Here is a 17,903-nt window from a genome sequence, read left to right as displayed (position 1 = left end):
ACAACAACAATCATTTGCCCCAAATATTATCCGCTGCCCAGAGAGCCAGGAAGTGAAAACTTTTTGCCAAAAGTTCTGTGAGAAGACCTCTTGCACTGAGTGGACTCCAAGTTGGGTCAAATACAGATAGCTTTTGCAAGCGAGGTCTTTCAGAAAAACAGCAGATGAGTCAGATAATGACAGTTCTTGAGAATGAGGCTTTGAAAGAGCTCTACTTCTATTCTGCTCCATCTGGTTGGCTGCATTGGAATCAGGGCTGTTGAAAATAAGGCTTCCATGGAGCTGGAGAATGAATGATGAAACAGTGCCACAAAGCATGCAAGCATGCTGTTCATACTGAAATTCAGTTCTTAAATATTCCTTGAGCTGCTGAAAGCTTATAGTTAGTATTCAGAGTCAGAAAAACCTGATTCTGACAATTTTTTTTGGTCAGATTTTCATTGCTTTTATAAAGGAGAGAATTTTCAGAGATCTTATGCCACCATTTTTGGTGAGAACTCCCTTGCTGTTTGTACCCTCATAAAGGATTTGGCCAGAGCAACAAGGACTAACCCTTTGTAGTTAAATTCTTTCATTTAATGGAACCAGCTTTGTTGGTGTGAGTACCTTGAAATCATATAACCCAGATTTAAAAGATATCCTGATATTCAAATTGCTTTTGGAAATCTTTTTGTCTTAACCATAAAGTATGATAATATTCTGAAGTCAGTGAACCTATGCTTGCTAAGTTGTTTCAGTCATGTTCAACTCTTTATAACTCCATGGACCGCAGCCCACCAGGCTCCTCTGTCCATGGGATTCTCCAGGCAAGAATACTGGAGTGGGTTGCCATGCCCTCCTCCAGTGAACTTATATCTGAATCCTATTAAGTGGCTACAAGTATATACTACTTCCTTGTGTTGCTAAAACAGAGTCTAAGTAGCCTTCTATAATTGTACTTTTAGAAATATTGACCATTTTTAGATGTTAGCCTCCCCACATCACTGTCTTTTTATTACATTGAACCCCCAGATTTGCTTTTGATTAACAGTCAAACCTTAAAAAAGTCCTCTGAGAGAAACAGAACCTGAAAATGTGATATTGAAATGAAATGATTTAAAATAGTATTTGGGCATTTACATGTCCATTGGTGCCACAAAAATCTGAACATGGAATGGAATTCAGAACTCCATGAAAGAGAGCTGATGTCCAAAGAGTTGATGTCACACAGCTTATGGCCTGATTGGCACGGAAGTTGGAGCTGGACAGTTGACTCTCCATTCTGCTCTGGTGGAGGCTGCACTTCTAAAAGCGAGCTCTTCAAACTTACATCTCAATTACTCCTAACAGGGACAGTTAGAATTTTCTTTCTCAAAGGTTTGAGAAATCCCTGATAAGATGTACTGTTCCCTCAAGTTTATTTTAATTGTAATTTTTTTTTACTGTCAGCCTTCATCCAGCTTTGACGACTTAGATTCTCGTAAGTATGCTTTGACAGTTGGATGGTTTCATTCTCTCTTCTGGGTCATTTTATCCCATTTTAAGGATATAAATAAACTGATTAATAGATAAATAGATTAAATAAATAGATTAAATAGACATAATAACATAAATAGATTTAATAACAAAATTTTATGTTATTTAATAGCATAAATAGATTAAATAAACTGCTTATTCCACATAACTTGGACTTCCTGGAAAGATTTAGGGTTTAGGAGAAAATTGGCAGTTGTCAGAGGGAGAATGGAAAAACTTCCTTTTCCTGAAACACGTATCTCTTACAAAAGAGATGAGTATATTCTTAGGATTAATGAACATAACATTTAAAGAAAGTTGTTCCCTTAATAATTGCTGTCGGTGATTTTTAAGCCTAATGTACAGCAGGGGTTTAATTCTGACTCTGAAAGTGAGCAGAGGTGACTCTGAAAGTGAACCTGGAGGCCCAGATATTTGGAAGTAAAACCATTTGCTCCAGTGTAGGCAGGTTATTTACAGCTGCACTTTACTGCATGTGAAAGAGAGAAAAAGATTCTTCCCACTGTCTTTCCTTCTTTCTCTCTGGACTTTGTGTTTCAGTCCCATCTCACTTAGAAATGAACCTTTCTTCCCATCTCTGGGCCTACTTATGGTCCTGGGCACCCCCCTAAGGAGACTCATTTGTGCTTTACAAGCATAGGGTTCATTCTTCTTCCACTGAAGGAAGCATATTGTGGTTGCTAAGTGACTGTGGGGAGGGAAGCCAGGTTCACTGCTTGCCTGTACTTCTCTGCCTAGATAAAAGCTCCAAAGTTAACGCGATAATTATGTTCTGCATTGGTGGCGCTATCCTGTTGGCCATGCTCGTTCTGATGGCTGTTGTCATCTGTCTTTACTACAAAGTAGCCAACGCACTGAAGTGAGTGATGTGGGTAAGAGGGGCTAACACCCCTTCACATGGGATCCTGGGGCTCCGTGCTTGAGCGGGGTCATCCCTGGCCCTGTGGCCACACCCTGGGTGAGGTCAGGAACAGTGGGAGAGTTTGAGAGGATCATGGCGGGGAGGGTAGAATCTGGCTTTCTACCCCTTCTGGTCTGGGGCTGTGAGCTCACAAGGAGAATGTTCTCAGCTGCTGGGTCTGTGCTGCTTTGCCGTCCCTTGCCCTCCCCTACCTTCAGCAGGTTGATTCCATAGGATTGCAGACTGAAGATGGCATGACTGAGTCTGCCTCTGCTCACTCGGAGGATGGGCTGAGCTGATGTTCCCCCCACCTGAGTTGGGGAGCTCTCAGCAGGTCCTTGGCTCTGGGCACAGTGGGATGGGCCTGTAGGACCCTGGGGAAGCTGAGTTGTGTGAAGATCCTGGGGTTTGCCTCACCAGGGAGTGTAGATCTGAAAAGGAAGCGTTAAATTTGGGGGAAAGGAGCCTTCAAATATGGGCGAGACTGGTTGTCAGAAGCAGTGGTGTTCCCACGCATTAACGTTCCAAGGAGGCAGCATGTTTGTTGAACAGAGCCCTGCATCAAGCTTTGAATGACCTGGTTTTTATTTCCAGCTCCTCCTCTACTTGTATGTGTTTGATCAAGGCACTGTGCTTCTCCATGTCTCAGATTCTTTATGTGATAAGTGAGGAGAATACAAAAAAAAAAAGAAAAGAAAAAAAAGCAGCAGTCGTGTTCCCATTCTAGGGAAGTTCAGTCTGTGAGCAGGAAGGTAACTCCCAGCACCCGGGGGCGGCTGACTCGGCACCCTCCTGGGTTGTGCTCTGTACTTGGTGGACTTGCAGTGATCACCTGGGTGACCCGCACTTGCAACTCACTCTCCCTCATTTGCTGGAACCTGATCTTACATTTCTGGCACTCTTAGGAGAGGAAGGGATTGGACAGGAACTTGGGACGAGGGCAGAGCTGCTTTCATCTCAGGCTGGTGTCATGGGTTTGATTGGTTCCAGGCCCAAATTCTCCAGATCCCCCTGACAGTTGTAACAGGTGGACAAGAAGAAAAATTCTAATCCTATGGTCTGTGTATGTCTTTTCTTAAGCATGCCAAAGGTACCTGTGTGTTTGGCCTTAAAAAATAATCCAGCCACGGTCAACCCGGACAAGGTCAGTGCGGCCCTCACCACTGGGTCTTATCCCAGCCTCCAGTGCTGTGACGAATGTAACTTGTATCCCGGCTTCGATGCCCTGCCTCCGTGCTGCTGCAATGCAAACGAGGGGCTCTGACTTGGGTGGGTACAAATATCTTCATGAACAATATTTCTTTCTTAGTAGAGTCTTTTATTAAAGTCAAGTTTTATACTGTTTCCATTATATCATGTACTATATATCATATTTATGTGCTTTTGAATAAATGCAATATTGAAAATAACCCTCTCTGCCTCCAGTATTGTTGTTGTTGTTAGTTGGAAAAGTACTTACATTTGTGTCTTACCTACTTTGGGACTTGGGGCAATTAGCTTATTATGCTATATTGCAATATAAGGAGAGTTAAGAGTAGAAAATACATCTATATATACAACCCCAGGGTAAAAAAAATAGATGTTAGAGTGTTTCCAGTTTCAGACTCTGCTGTAAACTTCCCGTGCCCAAGCCCTTCTCTTTCTACCAGCTTCCTTCACTCTCACCCAGCTTGCTGTGCCGTAGACAATGTTACATGGCCAGGAGGGAACTGCCATTCATCCCAGAGGGTATTAGGCAGGCAGGGTTTCTCTGGGTGGAGGGCACCTGATTTGTGTAATGATGGGGTTGAGCTCTGTGGTGTCAAAAGGACATTTTAAAAACCTGAGATGCCTCCTCCTGCTATCCTCCAAATCTTCAAAAGCCGATTTTCCTTCTTTTTGTATCACTGTTAACACTGATTTTTGCTGACTCGGCTGTTTCAGTATCTTTAACCGCAGACAGTGTCTTTAACCTCCTGTGAAGGTTAAAGAAGTGATGAAGAGTGGTAAAGAGTGGTGAAGCCCAGATCCTTCTGGTCTCAGCAACAGGCAGGAGGATGCACCCCTCCTCATTCCTGCTCTGGCTGCTCCTTTCTGTCCCTGCTCTTTCCTCTGAGCCTCTGAAACCCCCTTCCAACCCGCCTCTCTGTTTGTAACCAGAGTTTGTACTTTCCCTCATTAGCACAACCTTTGCTTAGTCAGCATCCTGTGTTTTACTCAAGGAATTAAGTAGTAACAAGTGGTTGGTTACCTACTAAAAAGGATGAAAAAGGAAAACAGGAAATAATGAGAAACAACTACTACCTCTAGGCTCACAGGGAGAAAGCGATGGTAGAACTAAGCATTTGGAAGAGGTCGCCTCCTGGCGGAGAGGCAGTCCTCTAGCTGAGGGCTTGGCTGAGGAAGGTCTATTCAGCACTTTAGAGCCAGCAGGGTGAGCTGCTCTCACACAGTAGCCCTTGGAGTGGCCGAGAAGCTGCCTGGAGGGTGACATGAGTGCCCCCAGTCTCAGTAAGGGTTTCGAGAGGCAAATTCAAGCCTGCACCTTTCCTGGAGCCTGCCCCAAACCTGCCAGCTGGAAGTGATGAGTCCTTCTTGGATGTCCCTGGAGCACTTCCTCTCCTGGCATCTACTACTTCCTGCTTCATCTTAGGAGTTCAAGTGCACTTGGATTTTCTCTTGTCACCAGCAAGCCCCTGAGCATCAGTGCAATTTCCCTCTGAGCCCCACTCAGTGGTCAGCACAGTGCCCAGAACCCAGGAGGCCCTGTGCAAGTGTGTTCCAAATGTGGGGCGTACACCCTAAATCCAGGCATTGCAGGGTCCTTGAGGGAGGCAGGATGGAGTAAGGGGTTCTTTGAGACACCCCTCTGGCGGGCAGTAGGAACAGAACATAACAGAGAGGCTTTAGAACCCAGCAGACTTGGTTCAAAACCAACTGTGCCTTTCACAAGCTCGTGCCACTGCAGAAGTTGCTTAGCCTCTCTGAGCCTCAGTTTCCTTAATGTAAAATGGGAGGGAGGGCCGCCTAACCAGCAGCCACTTTCCTGATGCCCAAAGGCTTTCTCTTTACTCCTACGTATGAGTATACAGTGTGCCAGGGGACACACCATGGAGATAAAGGCAAACAAGTCCTTAGGTGCCTGATTGAATTCCAGGTCCAAATCAAAACAGATTCCCCCCCATTTTCTTGTTAATAGTTTAATGTAGATCTTCCAAATACTTCCCCCAGTCGCCATGCAGGTCAGTCTCCTTCTGCATTCCTTCATACATCTTAAATGCAGCTACTGGCAAGATCTTTTCTAATGTGAAAAGAACTTAACTAGGTTGGGGAAATCAAATTAAGTATTTACAAGCAGCACTTGAAAACTGTCTGGTTACTGGCCCATCAACCATTCTATCAGGAACTGATATCAGGAACTGACTGAATACCTGCTAATGGCCATGCAAGAGGGGTATTCAGAGGTGCATCAGATGGAATAGCGTAATACTGTGAAACCTTGTGACCCAAATATTGTGACCCACTAGAGAGTGTAAAATCCCATCACCAGGAATTATTAAAAAAAAAAAAACAAATTCCTTTGTAGTGGAGTGATTGAGCTATATACAATGCACGATTAGCATATAATATATATATACATCAATGCTATTTTTCTATAGTTTTAGCAGCCTCAAAGGAGTGTCTCAGACCTGCTGGGTGGAGCTGAAAGTCCAGGCTCCACTTGACTTGAGGGTGCAGGGGAGTCCTCATTGCCCAGCTCTTTACTCTGCTTTCTCTGATAGCACCCTAGGGAGGGGAAGGGAGGAAAGGGGAGAGGATAGGTAAGGGGCACGGAGAGCAGGTGGAAGTCCAGGCTCCCCACTTCACCTTTGCTGGCTAGGCAAGGGGTGGGGCCACAGTTTCACCTGTGGAGCAAGTAAGTTATGGCCTCAGAGTTTTCTAGAATTGCCCGGCTGCCTCTTTGTTGGTTCTCTGGCTAGAGAGAGCAGGCTTCTCTCAGGCCATTTTTGTCTGTACTAATTGGAGCTTCCGGTTTGTACCTTTGTTCTTGTTAAGTGCATTTTGATCCGTTCGACATGAGGTGCTGAACAGTAGCCGTGGTTTTCAAACTTCATCATTCCTAAGAATCACCTGAGTGCTTTTGGAAAGAGCAGCTTCCTGGGTCCCATTCCCTGAACTACACCCAGAGTACTGAACTGGAAGTGCACTGGACCCTTATTTATTTATTTTTAATTCATTTCTGTATTTGCTTGGCTGTGCCAGGTCCTAGCTGGGCATGTGGGGACTTTAGTTGCAGCACGTGAACTCTTAGTTGTGGCACGTGGGATCTAGTTCCCTGACCGAGGATTGAACCCACGGCCCCTGCCTTGGGAGGGTGCAGTGTTAGCCACTGGACCACCAGGGAAGTCCCTTATTTATTTATTCTTGAAAATTCAGTGCATTAATTGCCAACACTTTTCACATTAGGGATTTGCTAAAGGCCATAAGGTGCTAATTTTGGAAGCTCTTAGCCTTTCTCTGCAAGATTTAGATAAGTACAGATAATGGGCAGGCGAACTTTTAAAAGTGGAAACTCTAGCAGCTCTTGGTAATCTGGAAAAACTTTTTTTTTTAATTTGAAGCACTTGCACAAAATAGATGCCAGATGCTAAAATCACTGTTTCATGTGACTGAGGATGAAGCTACTTGTGAGATAATTAACTTTGGATATAAAGATGCTATCTTCATCAAACTGACCATTAATTACATAGCAACTTCTACTATGTATCCGCAGGGAACTTACTTTTACCAAGATGGTTTTCAGTGAAGGGCATGTTTGCACTGAAACTGACGTGTCTCGCTTTAGAGGCAATGTCCCCCCTCCGGTCACTTATCAGATTTTTATCTCTCAGGAATTTGGGGTTCACTTCCGGGCCCCATCAAACCCTGCCCTCCTCCCTGAGGGACTTGACAATAGTGTATATCCCCTGGACTTGAGAGCTCATGTGTTAAATACTGTTACTAAATATGTCTTGAAAAACAAGAGAAAAAAAGTCTGTTTCTTTAAAGACAACTTTGAGGGCACTGAACCTAATGCAGAATTCTTCCTGTTCAGATATGAGATTAGATTATGTGGGTGCTGCCCTTCTTTTCAGGGAGGATTTGGGACTATGCTAATCTTTCTTTGTCTGCTTTTCAGGTTTCCCGTAAGGCTTTGAAGATCTGGGAAACAGACTAAGCACGTGGTACCCCACAGAGCAGTCCCGAAGGGTTCCTGTGATTGTTGCTCAGGCTCTCGTTTGCAAGCTTAACCCAAGCCCAACAAAGCCAAGGCCCAATTTGTTTTCTTTGAAACAGACAAATAAAGCTCATTTTGTGTAAACGACAATGAGTAAATGATATTTGATTCAACTGACCAATGACTATATTTAAAAAAAAAAAAAAAAAAAGCAATGATTTTCTGATAGACACTTAGTTTATTCTTCACAGGGCCCTTGGCAAGATCTGAAAATAAATTCTCACACAACCAGAGTGACAGAAACAAAAAGATCCACCTACTAGCATCTAAACATTAAGGAGCCAAAAATATCTTTAAGTGCAGTGTGGTATCAAGAGATAACTTTCTTTATGACATGTTGTACAGTTTAAGACAGTGATCAAGTTCTTGATAGTGAAGAATTATAAAATGCAGGACTCCTAGCTGCAAAGACAGCAATTGCCTTAGAAATTTGGTAGTCAGACAAGATTTACTTAGCAATCAACCTCGAAGAGAACCTCTTTAGCCCTTTTATCTGTCTCTATGAGGACGACCTCAGATTTATCCAACATTACTTTGCTGAGCAGAAATAGAATTTGCTTCTAATTTCTAACAGGTTGATATGGAACTCAGAGAAATCACCCACGAGTCTTTCTCTGATCAGTTCCTTTGTGGATCTCCAGTGGTCCCACCATTTGGAAATGCTCATTCTGCTCTTCTGTGGCCTTCCTGGGGCCTGTGGCCCTCTTACTCTGCCCTGCACAGCCCTGGGAGCAGCGGGAGGAGTGGTCCCCCACTTTGCAGATGGTGACCTTACACTGCAGATAGATCACGTCATAGCTGGTGAGAATGCTGAAGATGTTGAACTTGAACTGGGCTACATTCTTTTGCTGGGAGTGCAGGTTGATATAAGTATTGTCTTTGATGCACCTGATGGGAAGAAAAAACCCCAGGTCAAGAGGATTAACTTAAAGCACGCTGCTGTTTGTTGTTTGGTCACTCAGTCGTGTTCGACTCTTTTTGACCCTAGGCACTGCAGCCTGCCCGGCTCCTCTGTCCATGCAATTTTTCAGGTGGGAATACTAGAGCGGGTTGCCATTTCCTGCTCCAGGGGATCTTCCTGACTCAGAGATCAAACCTGCATCTCTTGTGTCTCCTGCATTGGCAGCTGGATTCTTTACCACTGTGCCACCTGGGAAGCACCAATTTAAAGCATGGTGTGGATTAATTCTGGCTCAAATAATTGGGCTTGGACACAAACCTCTGAATTTCAACCAGAGTTCCTCCACTACCCACTCTTTTATGAAAAAAATGAGATGGTTGGATGACATCACCGACTTGATGGACATGAGTTCAAGCAAGCTCGGGGAGTTGGTGATGCACAGGGAAGCCTGGCATGCTGCACTCCATGGGGTCACAAAAAGTTGGTCACAACTGAATGACTGAACTGAACTAAACTGATGAGAGGAAAAAACCACCATTCCTAGCCAGAAACAGAAAGGCACTGTAAAACATAACAGAAAAACAAAACAAAGTAAATGCTAGCCAGAACTATTACCTACTGTATTTTTTCAAAAGGGTAGATTAAAGGTGGTAGCTATATTATTTGAGGGGCTTCCTTGGTAGCTCAGCTGGTAGAGAGTCCACCTGCAATGCAGGAGATCCAGTTCAATTCCTGGGTTGGGAAGATCCCCTGGAGAAGGGATAGGCTACCCACTCCAGTATTCTTGGGCTTTTCTGGTAGTTCAGACGGTAAAGAATCCTCCTGCAATGCAGGAGATCTGGGTTTGATCCCTGGGTTGGAAAGATCCCCTGGAGGAGGGCATGGCAACCCACTCCAGTATTCCTGCTTGGAGAATCCCCGTGGATAGAGGAGCCGGGCGGGCGATGGTCCGTGGGGTCTCAAAGAGTCGGACACGATTGAGCAACTACGCGCTGCTGCTGCTGCTGCTAAGTCGCTTCAGTCGTGTCCGACTCTGTGCGACCCCATAGACGGCAGCCCACCAGGCTCCCCCATCCCTGGGATTCTCCAGGCAAGAGTGCTGGAGTGGGGTGCCATTGCCTTCTCCAGCAACTAAGCACAGCACAGTACATATTATTTGAAGGTGAACTTAATTTATTTTAAAATTTATTTTGTGTAACTACTGAAAAACTAAAGAAAGAAGTAAATGTTATATCTAGAGGAGATAAAATGGAATAAAATAAAATGCTCAATTAAAACCAGAGTATAAAATGCATTAAACCTGCATTAAAACCAGAGATGGCAGCAAAAGGAGAATTGAGGGCAGAAACAAAGAACAAATGCAACAAATAGAAAACAGTTACTACAAGGCAGATTTTAATCCAACTATGTCAACTATCACTTTAAATGTGAATGATTTAAATATACCAATTGGAAGACACAGACTGCCAGAGTAGATTAAAAAAAACAAGATCCAACTATATGCTGTCTATAAGAACACCATTTTAAATATAAAGATAAAGGTTAATTAAAAGGATAGAGAAAGATTTACCAAGTTGATACCAATCAAAAGAAAGCTGGATTAGCTATATTAATTTCAGCCAAAACACACTTCAGAGCCAGGATAATTAGAGATGAAAAGGGGCATTACACAACGATGAAGGGGCCAAAAGAGGATGAGATGGTTGGATGGCATCACTGACGCAATGGACATGAGTTTGAAGCCCGCGTGTGCTTGTGGGTTCATGCTCTGCAATCAGAGAAGCCACCGCAATGAAGAGCAGGCCCTGCTCACCACAACCAGAGAAAGCCCAGTGAGCGGCAGTGAAGACCCAATGCAGGCAAAAATAAGCATAAATGAATAAATTGTTGTTGTCTAGTCTCTAAGTGGTGTCCAAACTCAGGGAGATGATGAAGGACAGGGAAGCCTGGCATTGCTATGTCCACGGGTCACAAAGAGTTGGACAGGACTTAGCAACTGAATGACAACAACACGTTCCCACCTTAGGAAACTAGAGAAAGAAGAGCTAATAAAACCTGTTAATAAAATAAGCAGAAGTATGACAGTTGTTAATTCTGGCCTCTCTGATATATGTAGCCACTCGGCTTACAGGATCTTGGTTCCCTGACTAGGGATTGAGCCTGGGCCACGGCTGTGAAAGCACAGCATCCTAAGCACTGGGCCACTAGGGAACTCCCTCTCCTTGCCAAGTTTTGAAATGGGAGAACTGAAAAGGGAAGAGCTTTCTCTCTCTGACTCAGTGTGGCTTAGTACCATATCTGTGCACTTCCCACACTGTGGCTCACTCTGCCTGTGGAAGGTGCTGCCTCTTGCCCTCCCCAACTTTTGGAATCAGGCACCATGATGCCTCTCAGGGGCTTTAGGAAGCGCTTACTGCTTTAGTGGCTCTTACCACTCTGGAGCTTCCATCAGAAAGTGAGTTTTGATGTCTTCACACTGGTTGCCAATTACCCATCCGTAAGCATTTTGCGCTGGTTGGGGGATAAGAGAGCTATAAAGGCAAACATCTTGCCTGAGTTCTAATTTGGCAAATGTTGTGTCTAACCAAAGGTGCCAGAATAAACCTCATCACTGTAAGAGCTTAGCCTAGGATAACCCAGCAGCCCATCAGTGCTGGCCAAATACCCTGAGGAATGGAGAATGCAATAGTTATAAAACTTGGAGGGAAGAGAGGCATGAGTCAGCAGAGCCTGAGACAGCACGGGCTCTGCCTAGGACTCTTTGGGGATTCAAGGGATGTTGTCTGGACTTCCTATAATTATCTGCCCTCAGCTGGGATCAGAGGGATGGTTAGGGTCTGGACTCCACCTCTGGACAGGATGAAGACTCTGGGCACAACGTTCTGATTTAGGACTGCCAGTTAAGAAGATAACAGTCAGACTTCCCTGGTGGTCTAGTGGTTAAGAATCTGCCTGATAATGCAGGGGACAGGTCCCGGAAGAGTCCATGTGCCAGGGGGCAACTAAGCCTGTGTACCACAACTACTGAAGCCCGCGTGTGCTTGTGGGTTCATGCTCTGCAATCAGAGAAGCCACTGCAATGAAGAGCAGGCCCTGCTCACCACAACCAGAGGAAGCCCAGTGAGCGGCAGTGAAGACCCAATGCAGGCAAAAATAAGCATAAATGAATAAATTGTTGTTGTCTAGTCTCTAAGTGGTGTCCAACTCTTTGTGACCCTATGGACTACAGCCTGACAGGCTCCTCTGTCCATGGAATTCTCCAGGCAAGAATACTGCAGTGGGTTGCCATTTCCTTCTCCAGGGGATCTTCCTGACCCAGGGATCAAACCCACATCTCCTGCATTGGCAGGCAGATTCTTTACCACCTTCGAGCCACCTGGGAAGCCCAGATAAATAAACAAAATTATTGAAAAACCAAACAGAACGGGTCCCCCAAAGGAATAATAGGTAAATAGTCAACCACATCAACCAGACAGGGCCTTCCATTTTCCTTACCCTTGCTTGATCAAATCATACTTGACAGTTGTAAAATCACTGGGGTCTGGAGAAGCCACACAGGTATCCACAAAGAGCCGCAGACTGGGGTTGGGGCTGTGGAGTGTGGCCTGGAGGAAGACCTCTTTCCTTCGGCTGGCGTAGTGTTGCCCCGTGTTCTCTCCATGCTGGGACAGGGGCAACTCGAGGAAAGATATGGACACATCGTAGCCAGCGTTCTCCCCAGGGATGACTTCCACTGCTGACGGGCCATCCGCCCTGCAGGTGAACTTGAGCTGAGGCACCCTGTGCCGCAGGACTACTCGACCCGGGTGGCCCCTGGTTCGGCCTCTGACAGAGTTGGAGTAGCTGAGGGAGCCGCGGCTTTCCTGGGAGGAGAGGGGAGAGTTGATGGCCTGTGCTCCCGGCTCCCTGCCCAGCGCTTTCTTCAGGAGCGAAGACCTCTGCTTTGTGCCCGCCACTCGGAGCCAGTTTGCTGAGAAGCTGGAGGGCATGAGGTCTCAGGCATGACCTCTCTGGTACCTGAGGTCATGAGGGGTTGACCTTATGTCCCTGCTTCTGGGAGTCTGGGGTGCATGCAGGGAACCCCTAGTATGTGAGTCTGGACTCCCTTCTGCCCTCTGTGGGGGCCAGGCTTGGGGAATACAAGACAGGGTGGGAGGTCCACACTGGCTGCTGAATTCCTCTACCGCTCTGCCCTGCTCTGACCCCCAGACCAACCCTGGCTTCTTGTGAGCTGCGGGCCTGGCCCTACAGACCCTTGCTCTCAGCCTTGCTCCTTCAAAGCCAATATGACTTCAAGGGGCCAAGAAGGTGCTGGAGGCTGATGAGTAGGGGCCTCCAGCAGCCTCCTTCCCATAGCCTGCTGGGTCATGGAGACTCATCCTGGCCAGGGATGTTTATTCCAGGGAGCCTTGGCCCGTGCAACTCAGATCCAGTGGCAGTCTGCCTTGAAACCCTCCAAGGAAAGCCCTGACAGCTTATAGCAGTGTTTCTCACTGGTCTGCCTTGCTTTCCTTTCTTTTTTTTTTTTTTGCCCCTAAGAACCTTTATCTCTCTTCCCCCTTGAGAGGATGTCACCCTTGTTGAGAACGCACAGCTTAGAAGAAAAACTGAACTCTAGGACCGTGTGGCCCTGCCCAATTCCAAGCAGACTTTGGGCTTCCTGTGGTTCACAGCCCTGAGTCTCTCCCGTGACCTCTTCAAGCTGGCTGCTGCCTCAGGGCCTCTGCACCCCTCTGCTGACCCCCTGCTTGGAGCCCTCCTCCTCTTCCTCTGTACCTGCTTTATGTCCTTTTTCAGGCCTCAGCTCTTTGACCACCCTATTCAAAAGTGGTCTTCCACCCCAAAGCATTTTCTATCCTTTTCCTTGTTTGACGGTCTCCTTAATCCTCTTCACGACAAAGGACTCTCATCTGGTGTTTTTTCGGGACCTGTGTCTCCCTTCTCGCCAGTGTAAGAGCCGTGGAGCTGCGGTCCTGTCAATCATAGTGGCTGCTGGGTCCTCAGCACCTAGAAGGATGCTCATTCCCTGACTCTGAAATCGGATACAGGCCCTTTTTATAGCGCTGCCTTTCCCCATAGGTGCTTCGGGACTTGCCACCACTGCAGGCGGTTCCTGACTTGCCATCTCCTCTGGCCCTAGAACTGTGGTCAGCACAGGAGGCTTGCAGGGGGAGCTGGGCCAGCCAGGGCCAGAGAGGACAGCTCAGGGTTCTCTCCAATGGACTGGAAATGTCCAGGGCATGCTGGCCTCCCAGACACTGGGGAGCTTCCAGCAGACTGCTGGGGAAGAAACCTCTGAGGTAAAAATTCGAATTTTTAGAACAAAGAGGACAAGAATGATCACAGTCTGCACAAATAGACGCAATGTGAAGTACGGACTTAAAGTGGTTATTTAGCACCATGGAGACTGTTTGAATGCATTCAACCTCCAACAATGTCAAGTGTTTGGGGTGTTCTTTTTTTGGGCATGTGTCTAAACAGGGATGTGAAAGAATACATGAATAGCATAGGGATCTTGCTTTGTAACCTGTTACATTATTAAATGTGCCTATGAACATGATTTTCTGGTTATACACGCTTCCTGTATCTTTGGTATACTTGTTTCCTTAATTTCAATGATACTGGTTTGTGAAATAAGTAGGTGGTTAAGCAAAATGAAATAAACATATTCATTTCATTATACATAAATATCTTAATATTTGTTTCCTACATTGGGAAACCTGGTTAGAAACACAGCACTCAGGCTGTCTCCCCCAGCCCAACACTACAGCTTGCACATGGTAGGTGGGCATTAGTGCTGAGTAAAAAGCATGTGGTAACAAAATGCTTTGGCTTTGCAGCTTAGAGAAGAGCATCCATCTATCCATCCGTCCGTCCATCCACCCATCAGCCCATCAGCATTCTGTACTTGTTACTATGTATTCCAAATTCCCAAAAGGAAGGGCAGTTTTAGACAAATTAATGAGTTGCTCCAGGTCTCACGGAACTCAGAACCAAAGTCATGGTTGTGCCTTTCCTCTGTCCCTATTCAGGTTTTTAACAGGTGGTTGATTCTCCCAAGCCTCTCTTTTCGGCCTCCATCCATAGAAGGGTACCACCACCTTGTCAGTTTCATACCTGTCTGACCGTGCCACAGTGGCCATAGGGAACGTTGAAGATCAGGTAGCGCCCTGTGACTCGGGGGCGACACAGCTTATCATTTAAATGGATGTCCCAGGACGAGTAGCCCAGCCTCCGGAGGTAGCCTCGGTCAATGACGACTTGGAAAAGGTGAGGCCAGCAGGAGAGCTGGGCTGCAGAAGGGGGAGGATGGGGAGAAAGTTACAAAGAGAACCTGGAGCCCTCAGGGGTGTGAGTTATGTTTACTTTATAAAAGTACCATGGACAGTGCCCTGGGTTGGGACTGGTTTGGCTCTCATCACCCCCTACACTCAACTTGACTTCCATTGACTTTATATTTCCCCTTCTTTCCAAAAGTCATGTCATATCCACGGGGTCCTACCCACAGAACATGTCCCAGAGTCAGAGCCTCTTCTAAGGATTTAAAGGACAGCTCATCTCATATGGTAAGAACATCTGAGCCTGAACATGCATCTGAGCCTTTGTATGAGGATTAAGTTAGAAAAAGGGAATGGAAGCCAAGGGAGGGGGTGCAAAGGGACTTCCTCCCCAGCCTCCTAAAGCCCAGCAAGAGGATGGAGATACAAGAGATCTCAGGGTAGACACAGAAACTGGTCCCCTCACACAGTCTGTTCATTCTTCCACAGACAATGGGTCTCTTAGCTCCCCTTTTTGGAGTCTCACACCCTAGGAGGGAAGAAGACTTTACCGTTGTCCTTGGGTACCACAGAGTCAGCTGCACCTGGTGAAGGGGGACAAAGAAAAGCAAAGGTCAGCTGTGCAGAAGCACTGGACGGGGACAACATAGCCAGCAGTGGACGTGAACTGTAGGAAAAAGGGCTCATTGGATTCACCTATTAAAGCTGAAGCAATGGCCTGGAAATACTCCAGGGTGATGCAAGGGAAAGGAGGGCCCAGGGCCTCCTGATGGAGTTGGAGGGAGGGATTCTGGCATGGATAAAGTAGTGTTGAGAATGGTGTCATCAACACCAAGATTTGTTGGAGAGAGAGACTAGTAAATACAGGGCTTTGCAGGTTATAAAACTCATCGCATGGTTGAACCCTGGCTGGCGTCCCTTCCCATGCACATGGCGTGCATAGTAGCCCAGGCTGGGAAATGCACACTTCATGGCTATCAAGCCCTCCCCTCCCAGAAGCAAGGCAAGACAGAAACTCAGGGCCAGGACCCAGAAGGAAGCATGGCTGGCCAGATTCCCTCAGCCCTTCAAACGCTCTCAGCCCCAGACCACTGGTCCTTTGGCTGCTGAACCTGATGAAAAAGAAACCCTTTGGTGTATAATCTGAAAATAGAAGATAAATTACCATTTACAGGGGGCCCCCCAACAGAATGAGGAATAGCTGGAACTGTGAACAGACAGTAAAAGTGAGGATCTGGAGAAAAAGGACCCCTCAGCCCCAAGGCTGACTCACACTACATGGCTCCCTGTGGAATTAACTGTCTCAAGGGGACTCTGATAGCCTATTTGGGCCCCATTTCTATGCAAAACAAGAGAAACTTGCACATAAGGCACAAGGAACAGCAAGGATGCCTTTGACTCATCTACAAAAAAGTGGAATGGAAGAGCCAAAGTGAGCTAGCCCTGTTCACCAAACCTTAGCATTCCATCACTCTGTGAGATTTAGTGGATAAATTAAGGACAAATATAGGGCAGGATGACTCCACACAGAAGGTCTGCCCATGGAAGTCAAATGCCAAGACAAATGGCCAGTGACAAAAACTATTCACTGAATCTTGGATGAAAGGGACCAAGGGGAACCCAAGACAGTGCAGGGTTCTGCCTTCCAAGGGCTAGGTCAAGGTGGGGAAGGGACTCCACCTAGGACTGTGCCCTTATCAGAGGTTGAAAAGGGGACAACAGACAAATTCTATACTTTTTAATCATTTTTTTTTAAAGCTGTCACTTCTTTCTTTGGCTTCATAAACTTTTAACTATATTTTGGGACAAATACTGCACTGAACCGGAATTAGAAAAAACTGGCTAATAAAGTGCCACCTCTGTCTGATTAAAACATTTACCACCATGGCTATGTAATAAAATATGCTCTTTTATCCTAGAATCTGGGGCCATGGTCCACCTGACATTCCTCAGGCTGGTGAATTCTGACCTTAGGGATGCTTGGAGGGGAAAGAAAGGGTGGAGCCTTAGGAAGACCCCGGGGAGGGCCCGGCGTGGCAGGGGAGCCCGGGTACCTGCGCAGACCACGCTCGCGTCCTCCCAGTGCTGGCAGTCGTGGCGCGCCCAGCCCGCGTGGGCGCAGCGCTCCAGCGCATCCTCGGTGCCTGCACAGCGCACGTCGTCCAGCAGGATGGGCCCAGAGCCCGGGCCGAAGCGGCCGCGCCCCAGGGCGCTCAGCGCGCGCCCGCAGCCCAGGACGCGGCACACCACGCGGGCGTCCCTGATGCTCCAGTGGTCGTCGCACACCGTGCCCCACACGCCCTCGTGGCGGACCTCCACCCGGCCCTCGCAGCGGCCGCGCCCGCCCACCAGGCGCAGGGGCAGGTCTGAGGGAGGCAAGAGGCACTAACTCATCACATCTATCCAGTGAAGCTTCTTTTAATGAATAAAAGTCACATTGTAAGAACTGTAAGAACTATTATGGATACAGATTTTCAATTATAAAATAATTCCTGGGGATGTGATGTACAGCATGGTGACTATTATAGTTAATAAGACTGTATTATGTATTTGAAAGTTGCTAAGAGAGAACTTGCAAATTTTCATCTTGAGACAAAAATTTTTGTTGCTATGTTTGGTGATAGATGTTAACTCAAATTACTGTGGTGATCATCCACAGTATATACAAATATTAAATCATTATATTGTACACCTGAAACCAATTTTTATTGTTTATGTTATGTTAATATTATGTTACTATGTTAATTATGTTGATATGTTATATGTAAATATATTAATATGTTAATTGTGTTAATATATTAATGTTTATTGAGGTATCGATTATACCTCATGAAGACCTCTATACTATGTAATGTAGTTATTCCATTCCTAGATACACTCAAGAAAAAGAAAACACATGACCACAGAAAGATGTATAAATAGCAGAATTCTCAGCAGTACATAAAACCTGGAAACATTCAAATGTCCATCCACAGAAGAATGGACAAATAAATTGTGATATGCATGTTCATAATAAATTGTGGTATGTCCACACAATGCAACATTACTAAG

The 17,903-nt window shown here is 46.1% G+C and overlaps 2 protein-coding genes across 2 annotated transcripts in view; one reads left to right on the top strand and one right to left on the bottom strand.

The window, feature by feature from the left end:
• Window positions 1-2,282: 2,282 nt before the first annotated feature.
• Window positions 2,283-7,742, top strand: FAM24B (family with sequence similarity 24 member B). Its single transcript, XM_055560331.1, has 3 exons — window positions 2,283-2,374; window positions 3,497-3,685; window positions 7,575-7,742. The coding sequence occupies exons 1-2, from the start codon at window positions 2,283-2,285 to the stop codon at window positions 3,678-3,680; spliced, it is 276 nt and encodes a 91-aa protein (XP_055416306.1). The 3' UTR covers window positions 3,681-3,685; window positions 7,575-7,742.
• Window positions 7,743-8,269: 527 nt separating this feature from the next.
• Window positions 8,270-17,903, bottom strand: part of LOC129636726 (deleted in malignant brain tumors 1 protein-like) — a 108,710-nt gene continuing 99,076 nt past the window's right edge. The window contains 6 exon segments of the mRNA XM_055560330.1: window positions 8,270-8,561; window positions 12,070-12,552; window positions 13,621-13,748; window positions 14,692-14,867; window positions 15,404-15,436; window positions 16,907-17,218. Of these exon segments, the coding sequence (XP_055416305.1) occupies window positions 8,270-8,561; window positions 12,070-12,552; window positions 13,621-13,748; window positions 14,692-14,867; window positions 15,404-15,436; window positions 16,907-17,218 (1,424 nt within the window).

Source organism: Bubalus kerabau, chromosome 22 (assembly GCF_029407905.1).
Source record: "Bubalus kerabau isolate K-KA32 ecotype Philippines breed swamp buffalo chromosome 22, PCC_UOA_SB_1v2, whole genome shotgun sequence".
NCBI lineage: Eukaryota > Metazoa > Chordata > Mammalia > Artiodactyla > Bovidae > Bubalus > Bubalus kerabau.
The sequence above is the reverse complement of the archived record's forward strand: the minus strand, read 5'-3'. Positions and strand labels throughout refer to the sequence as shown.

Coding starts and splice junctions, on each gene's coding strand:
- FAM24B (XM_055560331.1), top strand. CDS start 2,283: ATGTTCTGCATTGGTGGCGCTATCCTGTTGGCCATGCTCGTTCTGATG. Junction 2,375..3,496: donor AAAGTAGCCAACGCACTGAA/GTGAGTGATGTG, acceptor TCTTTTCTTAAG/CATGCCAAAGGTACCTGTGT.